This window comes from Sturnus vulgaris, chromosome 3, assembly GCF_052056855.1.
Source record: "Sturnus vulgaris isolate bStuVul1 chromosome 3, bStuVul1.hap1, whole genome shotgun sequence".
Classification (NCBI taxonomy): Eukaryota; Metazoa; Chordata; class Aves; order Passeriformes; family Sturnidae; genus Sturnus; species Sturnus vulgaris.
This window is the reverse complement of record NC_142245.1, coordinates 37,895,379-37,913,183: the sequence shown is the minus strand read 5'-3', so window position 1 is coordinate 37,913,183 and position 17,805 is coordinate 37,895,379. Positions and strand designations below refer to the sequence as shown.

At 35.2% G+C, this 17,805-nt stretch overlaps 1 protein-coding gene across 11 annotated transcripts in view; it reads right to left on the bottom strand.

Annotated features, from left to right (window-relative positions):
• The window catches only part of TTC27 (tetratricopeptide repeat domain 27), a 157,098-nt gene that overhangs the window by 75,007 nt on the left and 64,286 nt on the right, over positions 1-17,805 (bottom strand). For all 11 annotated transcript variants that reach the window (XR_015802287.1, XR_015802291.1, XR_015802288.1 and 8 more), the window contains exon 11: positions 278-373. Coding sequence is in view for 1 of the 11 variants with exons in the window: in XM_014876407.2 (XP_014731893.2) it covers positions 278-373 (96 nt within the window). In the remaining 10 variants the exon portion in view is untranslated. The remainder of the gene's footprint in view (positions 1-277; positions 374-17,805) is intronic.

Below are 17,805 nucleotides of genomic sequence, written 5' to 3'. Positions count from 1 at the left end.
GTTTTAGTCTACTTTGTACTGGGGAAAAAGGAAAGTAAAGAAGAATTGCACTAACCAGCAATTACTCCTGTGCATGTCAGAACAAGACATCTGAAAACAAAGCACTGTAGAACTTGACTTCCCTCCAGAAACACCTGGTGTATGTTGGGTTTTGTCTTTATTTCTACAGTGATGCAACTCAAAGTTGCATCACACTCACTTGACTTTGGAGTGATCAAACATCAAAAATAACCACCACAGACTTTAAAGTAAAGGTTAAAATAGGATTGTTTCACACCTGTATGGCCCAATGTGGAGGCACCTGGCAACAGTAGAAAATCTTCATACGTTCAGATACTGATGTATTTGTATTCTCAAACTGGTCTGCAAGTGCCTGTAAATGCAAAGTATATCCTGATTTAGTATTTACTTAGACTTAATCAACTTAAACCCCCCCATAAATTCGAAGTATTCAGAACTTCAAGCATTTTTGACATAATGGAAAAATTATAACCGATTGCAATCAATACCAGGAATAAGAATCAAATTTACAATCTCAAGCAAACATTTGCAGAGTCAAACTGCATCAACTATTGAAGTGACTCTCCCTAATGCATTTCAATCCTTAAGCTAGTTTCCCCCTAAGACAGAATTGATGTGCTTTTGGCATGACACTTCTTATTAAAAAGAGAAAGACAAACATATTATAGTGGACCGTGGTTTTGCAAACAGCTCTAATACAGAATGAATTATTGTGACTTGGCATACAATTCAATTCAGGCTATTTTTTTTCTTTTGGTGGAGCTTTGGATTCTTGAAATATTTTCTTCTGAAGCCCTTTGAAAGAGAATGGTAACTTTCACAGAGAAAAACTGCGAAATCACGTTTTTCTCTGAAAATCCACTACAACGTTATTTAAATCAAAATTCAATAGCAAAACAAAGACATTATAGGAGGCTATAACCAGAAAGGTGGTTAGAAATTTTAAGATAAGGGAGAAACTCTCTTCAAATGCCAGTCACAATGAAGTACAAATTTAAGGAGAGCATAGAAATAAGGGAACATTAAATTACATGTGTTCACATGATTCACCCATCTCTTTAATAACTCCAAGATTTACACTTGGTGCTGTACAGGTCAGAATTTTTCAGCTTTCTGAAAATGAATGCAGATTCCCAAGCAAAAGGAAAAAAATGCACAGGATCACTTCTTTCTCTCTCTTTCTAAACCCAACTGTTGATATCAATAATGCAACTGACAGCTGCAAAAAATGAATTCTGTGATTCAAACTAGTAAGCATCTTGTAACTGATATTGATGTTAATGGGATTTACTAAGTGGCTTCATTCCTTTAATGAGAAAAGAAATTGCAACATGCAGCAATAATTTAGGCCCTAAATTGATGCTTAACCTCCTAATTTTAAAAAATAATATTTCACATATTTCATCTAATTCACATTCTTTTTCATAAAATTATCTCCAGAGGCCTGTTCCTACAGATTATCCAGAAACCTATGCCAAGCAAATGGCTGAAATGTATTTGTAGTAAGGAAAACGACACACTAATAAAATTGCATTCCTTTACACAGTTTCAGGCAATCCAAAAGAGTCAGATTAAAATAAAACTTTTAAAGTAGTATTCTTTAATTTTAGAACTTATTTGAATACAAACTATATAATACATTATATTTCTGTTTTAGTTCTGCTGAAATGTTCTAATGCAATGCAGAAGCACATTTTTTCATACTCTGTTGTAACAAAAATTAAACCAAAAAATTGTCCGATTCCTTGGTTACTTATTTTACAAGACCAAACAGTGTAGTAAAATATAGTTGAAAAATTTAGAAACAATAATTGCTCTAAGCCTTGGAAAAGCAGGAAAATGCTAAATATGTCCTGCTAAATAATTTTCTGAGAATAGGAAATGAAAGGCAAGAAATGTTTTAAGAGAATCAAAATAGTTTTTTTCTTTTTTTAACTTTTTGCCTCCTCCTTTTCTAGTTTCTATTATTCCAAGAGAAAAACTGAAATAAAAGAAAAACATTTTTTTCAGAAGAACATATTTTATTTTAAAATGTGTGTCCATATCTTTTCTACACCTCACAAGCAGAAAAGCCTAATGTAAGAGACATGTTAGAGGAGAATATGATTGTTAACAAGTAGAATTCTCCCCTCTCCCAAAACCAATACTGTACTCTCTTCAGAGTTCTAACAAAAACTGAACATGCAGGTAGAACTTATGAATTTATACACTCCTTAAGAAGAGTAAATGGCAATGAATTTAGAAGTCCTAAAAATCCGTGGTTAATGTACTCCTTAATACATTAAAAAAATAAATTCTGACGTTCTGCCTACTATTGAAGTATAGAAAATAAGTTACTCAAACTTTGGATTCTGTGTTTCTGAATAATGCTTGAAGAAATAAAATTTGGTTTGTATAATGGCCACAAAATGTGAATCGCAACATTACTGCACAGCTAATATCTAACAGATATTAGATCACAGAACAATAAATCAAAAAATGCAAAAAGTGAGCACTATCAAGTGAGCAGTCTTTTTCATGAATAACCTTCAATACAAATATGCTGTAATAAAAAGGAATATGTAAATACAGTACACTTGTAATGCAGTCAGATGTAAGATTTTGTGACTTAGTTTAACTTAAGACTCAGATTCCTGCCTTGCAAGTTGTTAACTAGAAACAGAGAAGAAACCTATTAAAATTCACAATTTCAAATGATATGATTTCTTCCACCAGCAACATTTAAAAAGGTTAACAGGTTACTCTCCCACCATGTTACACACCCTTTTTCCAAGGCTTAATGAGTTCTAAAGTCAAAAAACACAGTACAGAGACACATTAATCCAGTCTGGAAACAACAAAACCAGACAGTTTTGATGGAATTTTATATCATGAGCAAACACTACACTATTGCCACATGAAAGCAGGAAAAGACAGCTCTAGAAACTACAATGCATTCTCCCCACCTCACACTCCAATGTGCTCTGAGATTAAGTAGTACAATAGACAGCCTGTCTGGGATACGCATACCATGTTAATTTGAAATGATCACAGTAGAGCTTTTATTATTTTACTTATCAACTTCAGTCTAATCACTTTTCTAATCAATCTCAGCTGGTAATTATCCACGACTTGAGTACACTAAGCTTGTAAAGGACTTTTCCCACCTTGGACATAATTTTCCTATGTTCATTCCCATTGTATATTCTTGCTTTGCTTCTGTGTTCAACATTATGTGTAACACCTCTAAGGTCCTCATGATAAAATACCAGGTTTGATCTTCAAGCCTGAACAAATTTCAATCTCTTCATCCACTCCACATGTTTTACCACCCTTATCTTCAATGGCTGACTGAGTTAGAACTCTTTTTCTTTTTAGCCAGACCTTATCTCTGTGCTTAATCACTGGAAATACTATTACACCCTCATTTTTTCGAGTTGTCATTTTTCCACAACATTTTGCTGTTTGATTTCTCCACCTACTTACAGTACAGTTTTTAAATGTTCATCCAACTCCCCCAAATTCCTCCCCCAAACATTAGTCCCTTCTGTTAAAATATAATCTTCAGATAGCTTTTTGCATCTAAGGTAAATAAATGGCAAACCTTCACATGCTTCTTTCTATTCTTAACCTCTTTTTTCCAGATGAAATAGTTTACTTGCTTTAAAAAATGCCCCTTCCTATGTAATACTAACTATATGCAAACATTTTTTCCCATCCATTTCACCTAAAGGATACCGTGATCCAGGCTTATTTAGGGGAAAAATCCCCCTGCAACCAAACAAAAAAGCCCCAAATTCATATCCTTTGAAAAGAGCAGGATATTTAATGCTTGTCAAAAACTTATATGAAACAGCATAATAACTTGCCTGTGCAGCAACTACATAATTCCATCTGGATCTTCCACCTCAAAAACACTGAAGATACAACTACTCTCATCCAAATTTAACATTGCTGGCCCAAATAAAACATCTCCATTTTATTCTTGCAATTTCATCTCACTTCTTCCCAAGTTTTCATATCAGTAACACATAGTGTGACTGCACCACGTTTTCCTTTACCTATCTTTTCCAACAAGAGCATTTTCCAGTTTTAGTGTTCCAGTCACAATTGTTCCACCAGACAGCAACAGCTATGCAACAGCTTGCTTCACAGCCAGTGTTAATCATCATGGTTTGTTTTCCTGTCTTGTCCTATTGCTAACCAGGCATCCAGCTGTTTTCCACCAACCACACCCTATTTAAAAAAGCTAGTCTTTACCATGTTAGTACCTGACCATTTGCTAGGCATTTACCAGTACTGCTATCTCCACCCTTCTTATATTTCCTCATACCCTTTGATTTATCCTGGTACCCCTGAGATTCCTCTTTATTTATGATTTTATAGACAGGAAGATTAGATAAGTTTTTGCTAGACTTTTGCTTCTCAGTCTAGAAATCCTGTCAGGCTGCCAGAATCAATCCCTAGTTAATACTTCTGAGACTCCAGTGCTGATGGTTCACACATGAAGTCCTCTCTACATAAATGCTCACACCAGCCATAAACCACTGTTTATCCATCACCTAATCCCAGCTGACATGGTGATTGTGGCATTATCTTGTCCTGCTTTTACCCTTCTCTGGCACCTCGAAGCTGTCCTGCTTCTCACTTGCTTTTACTATATTTGACATGGATTTAGCTTGCTTGGATGAATGGAAAAATGCCTTTCAGTCTTTTCTAACACAGACACTCTAGACACACTTTCCATGAAATTCTTGTAATTCTAGGGTTCTTTTTTTTCAGTTTCTCCCAAGAATGAAGACTCCTTCTGAAAATCCCACAAATAACCCTGACCTTTCCATGCTCTGCCTAGTCAACCACTTCCATTTTCTTTGTGCTTCTTCCATTTCTGTACATTACCTCTGGATGATTTACGAGCAGCAAGCTGGTGTCACCACTCTATTGCTCTTGTACTATAGGTGTTCCTTTAGCTACTTACACAACCTATATCCTTGTTAAAGTACCAAAGTATGCCTGGTGGGTCATGGCTTTGTGTCAGGCACAGAAGTGCCTGGCAGCACCATGACACACTTGGAATTGTTCAGCTGCTTGGAAGAAAGGTGTCTAGAAACAAAGGGGGCAAGAGGTAAAAATACATCTGTAGAGAAAACAAACCTGCTATCTCATTTGTACTATGGTGTGGAGGGAGCAGAAAACATTCATAAAGAATAAAGTCCCTCTGCATCCTCAGAACAAGCCCCTTGGAAAACCATAGCTTAAAGATAAGAAATGGCTTGTGAAATGACGAATACAAAAAGGAATCCAGCTTCCCCCTCTTAATAGATCCTCTTATCTATCTTCAATATTAGTGGCTCATTTTCTTTTAGTATCCATAGGCTAACTTTGAATGTAAAATCCCTCGGGGATTGGTTAGAATGTAGAATTCCCTTGGTAATTGATGCAAACTGCAAAACCCTCAAAAGATATAAAAACCCCTGTAAAACCCTAACTGTTGTATATGCTAGATCAGATGCCTTCATAAAATAAACGATGGATTTGTGCCTTTCTGCATATTCTGGTCTCTTCACCCCGCTGGTCTGAGAGCTCACCACGAGCCAAAATTCTATCTGGGCAAGGCTCGGGAACTTGCTCCGTCACTGAGGGCTGCAGAAGCAGTCTCAGGGATCCCAAAGGGACCCCAAAAACCCCACCAGCGACACTATGGTTCCTAAGAACACAGGAGTTGTACAGCTCAAACTAAACTGAGCTCATCTTTGTTATTTACTCAAAAAGTAAAGGAAAGCTTTGTAAGAACAACAGCAGTGATGTGTAACTGGTTTTGGAATTACACAGTTCTTATTTTATTCATAAGCTTACTTTAAAAATTATGAATTAATAAGAAAATTTGTCATCAAAAAGCTCCTTTGATTTCCTACCACAGAAGTTGATCTCACTGATTCTACTGTATTCAAGAAACAAAAAGGGTGCACTTTTTTAAGCTTATGGAACATTCAGTTCTTGTGGACCCTGTAATATGCACAGACTTTTGAAAAACTTTCAGAGATTCACTGATAAATTAATTCAAACTTTCACACATTTCAAGAATAAATTAAAGACAATTAATTCTAAGCGCTTTAAAATATTTATTTTTGGAGGCAGTGATATCAAGGTAATTGTTTAACAGAAAACCTACAAAATTCTTGACATTTCAAAACATTAATTGGTTTCATTATTTTTCATGTTGTCTTCTGCCAAGTTACATTTTCTAACAATAGTCTGAAAAATGCTGTAGAAGAAAGAACTACAAGTTAATTTGGGATGTCTTACAACAGTAGCTGTGGCAGCCTTGTTCCACAATAGTGCACACAATAATATAAAAACACAGAATATTACTAACAAAACCTCCATTCTCCCTGAAGAACATACATATAATGTGTCTAAAATTCAGAAACTGCATGCATATCAGATAACAGGTGACAGAGATAATTAAATATGGAGAATAATCAGAATTTTTGATTTTTTTTTCTTCTGAATTAGTTATTCCAAGCTTTTCTAGTGCAATAACTACTTTAGTACCCTGTGGATATGTAATTAGATATTGATATACATTCCTTTGATAATCTTGCTTTTAAAAAACATTAAACCCCATACTTACATTTCAAGCAACACATTTATTTCAACAGCTCTTTGTCAACCCAAGAGCTTCTGTAACCAAGACCACCAAGACAAAGTGAGACATATGCAGACTTCTACAATCCAGTGGTCAAACTTAAATTACCAGTGAAACAATGGCAGAAATGATGAAACTATTCAAAGTTTTCATATTACAACGCAGTAAAGTTTTTGCTTAATGGGAGAGAGTAATTTCTGGTCTAGTCCAAACTTCATGACAGAGATTATGACAAAATAGAGATTACTTTATTGATTGCCAACTTTATGTCTAGAGAAAGAGATACAAAACTGGTTCATTGGGTCATATTACATTCAACCATTATTCAAAACAGCATTTTGACAGTTCAGACAGAACGTTGTTGCTTGGAAACTAAAATGACTTAAAGGAAATAACTAGCTATCCTTTTAAAAGTTCACAGATTATATATTTCTGTTAAACAATCAAATGATCTCTGAATAGTTAAGAACCAAGGCGTCAAAACACACAGCAAAAACCATTAAGCAAGGATGCATTTCAACATCAAGAAGAAACCTCCCATTCATTTATCTAATTTTCAAAGTGGAATTATGACACTAAATACTTGAGGAAAATTTATTACAATGGTCACTATTATAAATTGTGATCTGTAATTCGTGGAAGCCTAAATAGACCATTTCTTACACTGTGCAAAGATGCCAAGTTGAAGACCGCTACTTACTGGAGATTTTACATTATTCACATTCTCAGGAGGATAAAAATGTTCCGTGAGAACTCTACAGAAGTTAAATGCTTAAAAGCACAAAAATATTGCCTCTTCTTTACACCTCATTAAAATAAAAGTCTTAGTTTCATTAAAATCTTGTAGCCTTGAAGACTTGTGTTTTTGCTCATTTTGCAAAGTCACCCTCTCAGACATTTTTCCAATCAAATTATGGCTTGTTAGGATTGACCTCAATTGGTGTGTTTATTTAAACCTACTAGAGGACTGGGTATCACACCACTCCCTAGGAACTAACAGCTGGTTTAAAATTTATGAAAACTAACTTTACCATGTTGTATAGCACTGACTGCATACTTAGTATTGCAAATGAAAGGCTACAGGGTGTCTGGAACACAGAAACTGCAAAGATTTCAAGAAGCTTTAGTGAGAAAAACTATTAACAAGATAATGAAACTTGAAACAAAATTAACTGAAACATTCAAGTAGAAGATTTATGAAGCAAATTTTCAAACCTATGTCTGTTTGCATTGAAAGCAATGTTTTACCTACTTTGCTCAATGCTTTGGTAAAAACATCTTGATAATATGTAGTCACTACACTGATAGAAAACACAATGTTCACTGACCCAGGTTATTCCTGGGTCCACAAATGGAAAATGGTCCCAGTTTCTAGCAGCTTTGCACACAGAAGGAAAAAGGCTGATTTCCTTTAACTGAAATGAAAACAAAAATTTTCTATGCATATTCTCTCAAATTATGGTAATCCCTTTTTAAACAGCAGACTAATCCCCAACTAATACTTTGCTTATTTTTCCCTCCCACCATAGACTCAATGGGGAAATCTCTTTGATCTGTAAAAACAGGAAGTCTTCTGGTACTGGATTCAGCACTATCCACCCCACAGCAATGTTCTAGTAGCTGATTTTGATGGATTCTTCAGTTAAGATGCTCCAGCTCTCAAGGCTTAAGTACCAACAGTACTGACTATGCATAAGGAACGTGGATTCTCCTCTGCTATGTCCTTTTTCCTTTTCCCCAGTAAACAGCTAAAGAAACTCCTTGGCACCAGCAATTCCTCACCAAATACTTAGAATCCTCAAGTTTCTAGGCTGAGAGGACTGCTAGTAGGGGCTTTTTCAGGACAGCTTCTCTGTGGTGCCTGCACACAGAGTTGATTTTACTGTCAGCACTTGGCTTGAACCTGAGAATAATGCAGTATTCTCTCCAAGACAGATTACAACTAGAGAACTTCCTATTCATCATTCAAGTTTTGTGCATTCAAAGTTGTTATTCCCTTTAAAGCCATATGCAAATGAACTTTTTTTAAAAAACCCCAAGGTTGTGGCAATTTTGTGGCAAAGGAGGAACTTACTTGTAGCCTTTAATACAGATCTGATTGTTCTTGCACCAGAAACCTCTGTTTTAATGCAATCTTTCCTCCCCAGCCCCATCAGGCATTACAATAAATTGTTACAGAGAGTAAGTTACATAAAACATTTGTGTTTTGTAACATATAAGAGATATATTATTTGAGAGATGCAGTTCTTCTTCAGAAAAGCCAAGAAAGGAAGGGGATAGTCAAGATAAACCCTTTAATTTAGCAATTTTTCTATGCAATATATAATTGTTAGTTTGGATATAGTCATAAACTTTCATAACTATGAGCCATGTGATCTATCTTGCATTCCAACTGGAACACCCTGCTCACAAAGAATAATCTATCAGAAATATCCTGTACTTTTTCTATTGCTGGTAGACTTGAGTTTACCTTCCATATAGCAGATATTTGCATTTTGCTGATAGTAAATTGTGCAATAATGTATATATACACAAGTAATTAAAAAAAAGTCAAAGTATCTGTAAATAGTAAAAAAAAGCATCACTCAAGCTTTAATATAAAGCATAAGTAAACATACTAGAAATAAATATTCAAAATAGAAATTTATATATGGTAAAAAAAATTAGAACTTAGGAATTAGACGGTAATTTTTGAAACAACAAATACTTTAAATAAAACAAGAATTTCAGAGGAAAAGTCTTTAAGACCTTGTCACTAATTGCAAGCACATGAACATTTACAGCTTCCTACTTAGGGCACAGACTGGATGGTATTCTGTCACACAAATAGAAATATCAAAGAAGAAAACACAACATGAAACAAAATGCTGTGTATTTATGTAACTGTTTTGGTGCAATCGCACCAAGAGTAATTCTTTCATGTTACTAAGACACCTAGAAAAAGGAAAGAAAATCATGGCTAGACTTATCTAGATACCCATATCCTGAAATAATATAAATTCTGCTGCTTTAATTGCCAGAAGCTTTTTTTTCAGTAATAGAAATAGTCAATTTATCATGGGTTTTTTTTCAGCCATGAAGTGCTCTTTTGCTGTTATCTGTTTTTCAACTGTTTCCATTCATTTGAAAACTTCAAGAACATCTTTGCTTATCTGGGGAAGGGGACAGGAGTATGAAGGGAAAAGACAGACAAGTTCAGTCTCTTTTGTCCTGAATCCAGTCAGAATGTCTCAGATAACATCTTGGGACACCCACTGTTTTCCCTTTTTACAAGAAAAAAAGTACTTTTCCTAAGAATAGCTGCCCTATACAATGAAACCTTGACTGATACTCAGTAGTTTCTGCTGAAAAATTACTTGGCAGGAAATAAACGTTCTTCCAGTAGCTGAGCCTGACCCAGCAACCATACAGTGTATGATGGTAAGTACATTAGAAATATGACACACGGGCAAAGTGTTTAAACTTTAGCTATCCCAAAAGAAAGCAGTCACATGTAAAGAAATCTGTTTTCAATATATGTATTTTCTTGAAAGACATCCAATCCAGTTCTTCACTTGTTCCTGGAAAGCTCTCTATACATCAGGGAAAAAAAACCAAACCCCCATCATTCTCTGTTAGTGATTGATCTACTCACCAAAGAGGAAAAATAAACATCTTCAGTAACAACTGGTTTGAAATCAGTTCAATTTCCAGTGAAAATGAAAACATTCTAAATGCATTAAATGTTCAGTGCCTGATTGTATGACATATTCAAATAGAAGTGTATCAAGCTCCCCTGAAATTCTTTACTAAAGAAGAAAGAATCCACAAAAGCAAGTTCTTTCCACAACTATATAGCCTGTTTGGCACTCAGTCAATCAAAAAAAACAGACCAAACAAAAAATGTTCAGTCAGCTGGACAAAGTTTTATGGTCTGTGCTGGTTACTCAAACCAAACTGCCTGAAGGACATAGACAAGCCAACAAAGAATCTTCTCCTACTTCACAGAAGAGCAACTGGACTTACCATACTAAAAACCTTGACCAACAAAACCATGGACTATAGAAACTAAGGGACAGCCAGGATAACATGTACATCCTTTACTCTGTTAACAGTCTTCAACTGCTTAACTGAGGACCGTCAGCTGCAAGTCCTAATGCTACTACTCTTGCACTGGAGGCAATTTTCTTGCAGATTTGCAGGAAGGGACAAAGGAACAGAGGCACTTTACTTTCCAGTTAACCCTGTTTTACTTGAGATACTCTAGCCTGAGCCAAAGAGAGAATACAGAAAGACAAATGAATTCTTCCATCAGCAGCTGCCACCACCTACTTCCTGTTACCATTTTTTTCCAGGGGAGAGAAGAACATGGGCCCAGGAGTCTGCTGCTGCAGGGAAGAAGTACATTTCAGACCAGAGAAAAGAGCAAGGTAGAACCTGGGAGCTCCTGAAATAGTTAAAGATCATACTATAATTTGGCATTTTTGACCTTGTAAGTGTCTGAATCGGCAACATTATTAATGACCTCAGATTGCGTGCATTTCACACAGGGGAAAACAGAAAGAAAGCAGAAGTGTTCTGTGGTAGAATCATTTACTACATGTTTCTATTTCTAGGTAACTTCAATGTTTTCACAGATCTGTATCTGGAAAAATGGGCAGGTATAGCATGGCAATGTGCATAACAGCTACAAACAATAATATTTATACCATTTTAAAATCTAGTTCAGACATGGAAGGTCATATTGCTTTCAAAATCATCTCCACATTTGCAAAATGCCTAAGTATTATCACTCCACAGTGCCATCATTTACAATATTCAGTCAGAAAAAAATACTGTCAAAAACTGGATAACTGCAAAAGTAAATGGAAATACTGAAAAGAATCATTATCAGATCATACTCAGAGGGAGGCTGGACACTAGACTGGGACCCCCCGGGAAGTGGTCTCAGCACCAAGCCTGGCAGAGTTCAAGAAGCATTTGGACAATGCACTCAGGCACATGGTGTGACTCTTGGGGGATGGTCCTGTGCAGGGCCAGGAGTGAGACTTAATGATCCTTGAGAATCCCTTCCAACTCAGCATATTCCATGATTCTAAAACTCTCCATACACGAGTCTCAGTGATTATTTGAATCAATGGTCCTTAAATCAGTTTGGAAAGTTCAGAAACCAAATATATTTCTCAATTCATAACTAAAACTCTAAGAGGAACTAAATGAGTTAAATTAGGCCAGAAAAATCAGTTGTCTGGTTAGGAGCTACATCTAGCACACACTATCGCAAAGTTTGTCTCCAGTATAATAGTTCACAATCAATTGATTCTTTACATACTAGATTCTCCAAAATGTCTATCTCCAAACACATAGAAAACACAGCAGTCACCATATTAAATAGGGTTTTTTAACCCCCTTGCAACTTACTAGAAAGTGAAGCCCTTGGAGTGATGGAAATTCTTTCAGTAGAAACATCTATTAGAAAAAGCAGTGCTCACTTTCCACTACTCCATCACAGTTACAAACTAATTGAAATGCACCAACATTTTCATTTCACATGAAACTAGTTTGTATTTTTGTAAATGGTACAATCACTTAATCTAAAACGAGAACAATAACATTTCCCCTTGTTAATTACACAATAGTTCATTCTTTTCTATTTTATCGTTTCCCTGTATCTGTACTTATCTCACAGTGATCTGTCACCAGTTTAATGGCCTTTTTTACAAATTCTTTCATCCCACTTTCTGTGAATTCATATTCTCTAGGTTAAAGATCACAAATCTCTACAGCTTACACTTCAAAGTATTGCTGGTGAAAACTGATCTGCTGAAATCCTATTCTTAATAGTGTACAAGAAACAAATTTTCCCGAAGAATTTTCCTTGATTATCCTTGGTGTTGACCTGCATAATAAAAGTAAAGTAGTTCCAATGTACTGTACTGAAACTCTACCCCTATTTGGCTCTTCAAACACTTTCTTGACCTTAAACACCTGAGAGTAATTATTTTCTGGTTTTATCAGATTTCTCACTAAAAATCTCCTTCAGCATTGGCTGTTAATTGCAATGAATGCATTGGCTTCCCTTAAAATCACAGCTTATATGCTGACCTGAGGAAGTAAAATATTTTTTTTGTATTAGGAGAAAAGAAAAGCCCTACTGACAGACCATTCAGTCTTTATTTACTGAGTGAATACATATGGGCAAGACCAAAGACCACTAGTTATTGGGACTTACTAGGTTGGCTTTGACTTATTACCTACTACAACTTTTGTAAATATTAGAGAACCAGTATTTTCATATTCATTCACTTTTGCTACTTTTAAAACTAAACTTAGTCTTCAGTCTCATTTCCTGCAATAGGTAAAGCAGCAATAAAATACCTTCTAAAAGAATTTTTCAGTACAATCTGGATCACTTTCAAAACATTTAAAGACACACAGACACAAGCACTTCTATCAATAACATTTGTCTCATGGTTACATGTTATTTCCCAGCAATGGTTTTTGTACATCTTCACTTAATTTCATTAAACAGGAAAGCACTATCTACTATATGCATGACTCTGAATTAAAAACTGAATTAATTCTCTGTTTTTCAGTGCAGTTCAGCGTGGTCCTAGAACTTCTGGAAATACAATAGCCAATGCACTTAGAGTCTTTTCACTGCATTGAAAAACTCATGCATTTAGCAGGCTTTGCACAGCAAGACTCTGCAGAGAAAGCAGAGAAGACAAAGAGAACTGTTTTAATTTATTTAACTGGTTTAACTGCTTCCTTGTAATAAGCTGGTTACCATTACTGAATTGTAACTGCAAAACCATCCTAACAAGGGCATTTTATACCTTTGCTGCAGGTATTTTTATTGTTCTGGAAAATGACTAAAACCTGAAAAGAATGCAAAATTCACTCTGTCTTAATTTGGTTTTAAAAAGCCATTTCATGCAATAGCTTCCATATTTTTAATAGTTAACTGCCCTAGTCAAATCAAATAAGCATACAGATTTGTGTCATTGAAGGTGAAGAATGATTGAGCCAGAGAGAACTATTACAAATTTATGCATTTTGAATTAATAAACTTCAATACTATTTTGGTCAGCAAATAATTTTGCTGGGGTTTTGTTTGTTTCATTTATCTGCGTTTTGTCGGTTTGTTTTCTTAAATTTGCATCTTCTCTTCCATTAAAAGATGAATTTTCATCAACAGTGAGAACCAGACTGTCCTTCAATGACACATAGCCTTATTTTTATCTTTTTAAGACAACTCTAGCACAGAATTCCTGTTTGGTTTTCAAATTTAAATGTTAGAGTATGATAAATAGCATTTCTCGTGTCCTGAATTAAGAAGTTAACTTGTCCCTGTTTTAAGACTTTTTTTAGGTGGAAATGGAAGTGTGATTACCAAATAAAACAAATGTACATTATGATCCAAAGTAAACAAAATTACAGGCCTTGTAACAAAAAGACAACTAAAAAAATTAGTTCTGCATTTACAATTTTCTCTTTTCTTATAGCTATCTTAGAAATGCACAGGTTCTGATTACACATTAAAATTAATATATATTAGGGTTTTAGTCCTAATTTTATAGAGCAAACACAAAAAACCATGCCTATCAGCTCCCATTCTCAATTCTGAATAAATTAGGTCTTAAGCTATGAAAGAAAACACACCTTTGCACCTGCCTTACAGCTACTGCAGGCTGGTTTGCCCTTTCAACATACTCTCAGTTCCAGATACTTTGTTAGTGATTTTTTACAGATCATCCATACTATTTTCCTTTAACCTCAGCATCAAAACATGTCCTGCTGGTATATTAGTTGAGATTACTAACTATATGTGTGATTTAAAACATTCAGTAATGAAATACACAAACATTTACTGAAAGATCAGTTTTTCCTATCCTAGTTATTACCATGTTATCACTTGGACTTTAAACTTTGCTGTTCTACAGGTAGTGCCTGTATCCTCAATAGAGATATTGAATGTACAAAGATACTAACATTTTTAAGCATTCAACATTCAACAATTCAGTTATTAAAATTACCAATTTTAAACAATTATTCTACACTTAGTCTATAAGAAAAAAATAATTTATCAGTTCTTGTTAATCTTCTTTTGCAAAGTGAGCATTTAGAAAAATTACTTGCTTACCTATCTCTATTAGACCTTTTACCTAAGAGCTTTTTCAGTCTGATTCTTTGGTACACCAGTTAAAACTGTTTAATTTTTCTATTTTATATGGTGGAAGGCTGGAAAGCTACTGCCTATACAACATTTCCTGTTTTTTTTTCTTTATGACGTTCTAGTAATTCATTCTTTCCCACTCATTACTACCTTGTCTCCAGGCAAACAAATTCATTCTTCACTTTAACTTATTCCTTAAGTATCCCCTACGTGTTTAAGCAATCTCAACATTCAAAGTTATTCACACCAAAATTACTCTGAATTTAAAAATTATTGAGCAAGAGACTACCTCTTGAACATAATCTAGCCATTTGACCTATACAATCACTTTAATGGCAGGATGAGAGAAGGCCAAAAACTTGTAAGGTATCTACACAGAAGAACTTCAGGCACTGAACAACCAATAGCACTTAGTTTTTGCTTAACTAAAGGTGAACTTCTAAGATGCAAGATGATGTTGATAGTTTTAAGGAAGTATGCTAGGGTGGGAGTTGATTAGCATGCTGGAACTGTGCATATTGGTATTTTTTCTAAAGCAAGTCACATTGCAGATTCTTAATGTGCATGTTTTGGTTCATTAAATCAGGTCCAGCCAGTGTGTGTTTCACTTTGAAAACAATACTAGCCAATTAAGGAACAATATTCAGTTTGGTTGTTCACAGTCATTTTACTAAAAAAAAGCTTCAATTTCTTTATAACAGGGCTCTTGCAGTGGGTGGGGAAAAAAGCACATAAGAGGAAATGAGTCGAACAACCCCAAATGAAATACAAAGCATTTTGATATCAAAATTAGCACAAAAGAGGTCAAGGTCATGAGTAGAAGATAACTGGATTCATGACCATCTGACGTAAGATTTCCTTTCTGTTTCAAACACAGAGCCAAGCAGCGTACCAGGCAATTTAGAGCATCCTGATGCAACTGCCCTTTGGAATGTTTTGTTGTAGTCAAACACTACCACCTAAAGAACATGGCAAAACATGAGGTCTCCAACAGCACAGCAGCATTACTGACTTTCAAAATGATCAGCTTACTGTTATTTCTGGACAAATATTGAACCCAAGGTTACTAAGTGTTAGTGCTTAGGATATGGGTTTCAATCCTCCACTTCCAGAACAAAATCTTCAGACAAGTACTAGGTGTATTTTATCTTCTTTATGCCCTTTACACTTACTTTTTATATATGTTACTTACATGAAATACAATTTTATAGTTATTGCATTATCCTTATCAAGCAAATGCACATTCCTGATTGTTTTTGTTTTCGAAGAAAAAGCTGTTCCACCTGTCAACTATGTTACTTTTATGATTTATCAAAAGATGTAATCAGAATTTCCTCTAAAGTCTATAGAAGAAGCTAGATTTACAAGTTTACTTGATGAAGGACAGATTTAAAACCAGACCACTTGTTGTACTGCCACTGGTGAACAGCAGGTATAAAACACTTCACACAGGGTGTAAAACCCACAGAAGAACTGCATACAATTCAAAATAGTATGCCTTCCAAGCTGTTGTGGTTACACTGCTTTTAGAGTTCCCAAATCAGTTTGATTTGGGGGAAGACACAACAGCAGTCAGTGCTGAAAAATAGATCCAAAGACCTCTTGCATCAGCTCTGCTTTCTGTTTATCACTAAAGGAGGAAGTAAGGACAAGAATGGAGAAAGAAAAGAACAACTATCACCATCAAATTCAAGTTGAATTACAATATAGGAGAGGCAGATAACTGCCTTGAGATAAGGCAGAATCTGGTTTTCAGTCCCTGGCATATGTCCTGGACAGTGACTGTCTACCAGCACAGGGATATTTCAAAATATGATTTGTTAGCGCACCTTGAGACACCTATCTCCAGATCTATAATGATACTTACGACATAAAACTGTAAAGATTCATCTATTCAAATTTAGCAACAGCTGTTTGTCATCTATTCAATTTAGCAATAGATGGGAATAGTGTCTCCTCCACAGCATCTGGTCTGTGGAACTAATTATTTTAATTGTTTAGTATGTTGAAGTGGAGTTTATAATGTTTATGCCTTCCAGAGCAAAGCTTAGGCAGAACGACGTGAATGTTGTCTCCTCACACTTGTATTTTTCTTTGCAACTTCCTGCCATCACTTCATCTATAAAAGAAGTGTAGTATTACTGTTCAATATGGCTTAAGGATTCTCCTATCACTACCTTTCAAAATGTTACAACACTGAGTGAAGAGAGTCTAAAGAGAGAAAAGTCTTCAGAACTAAGGCTCAATGGGAAACATTTGGAAAAACCAGAGGCTTCATATTTTTGGCTTCTTTTAGAAAGTGCATCGATATTGGAAGTGGAACAGCTCAGGTGTTGAAAATAATTGTCAAGAATAGTTGAGAAAATAGGAAGAAACTTTAGCACAGAAAGAATGGTTTCATTCTTTCCCCCATACTAACTAATAGCACTGATCCAAACTGGCAAAACCAAGAATGCAACAGAAAACTTCTAGGCAGAAATCATTACCTGGTAAATTAAACTACACAATATCCTCTTTTTTGCTAGTGGTACAAAACCATTTCAGCCATTCCTGAATAACTCTTGGCAGACTGGATCTGCTTCCCCCTCCTCCCTGTCCCTTCCAACCCACAATCACATAGTAGAAGAAAAACAGAAGGAGTCAAGAACCACCACATTAATTATTTTGAAGTGTGCTAATGAGTTTGGTGTATCCCTAGACTCAGTTGTGTCATGTAACATCTTCTGTAAAATATGTCATCTGTTTAAGCAAAATTAAATACATTCTGGAAATGTGTGCCTTGAGACTGAAATCATAACTATCACCAAGAGGTCACTCTATTGAGACTGCCTTCTGAGGTAATAAGGTTTATTTCTACTATTCTGGAGACCTTATGATCTTGTACAGAATTCAGTAAGAAATGGTCTTATAAGACACCTGGCTTTTCTCATATTTTAAACACTTTTTGGAACATGTGTTCTAATAATAAATACAATTCATAATAGTTAAGAACTATTGG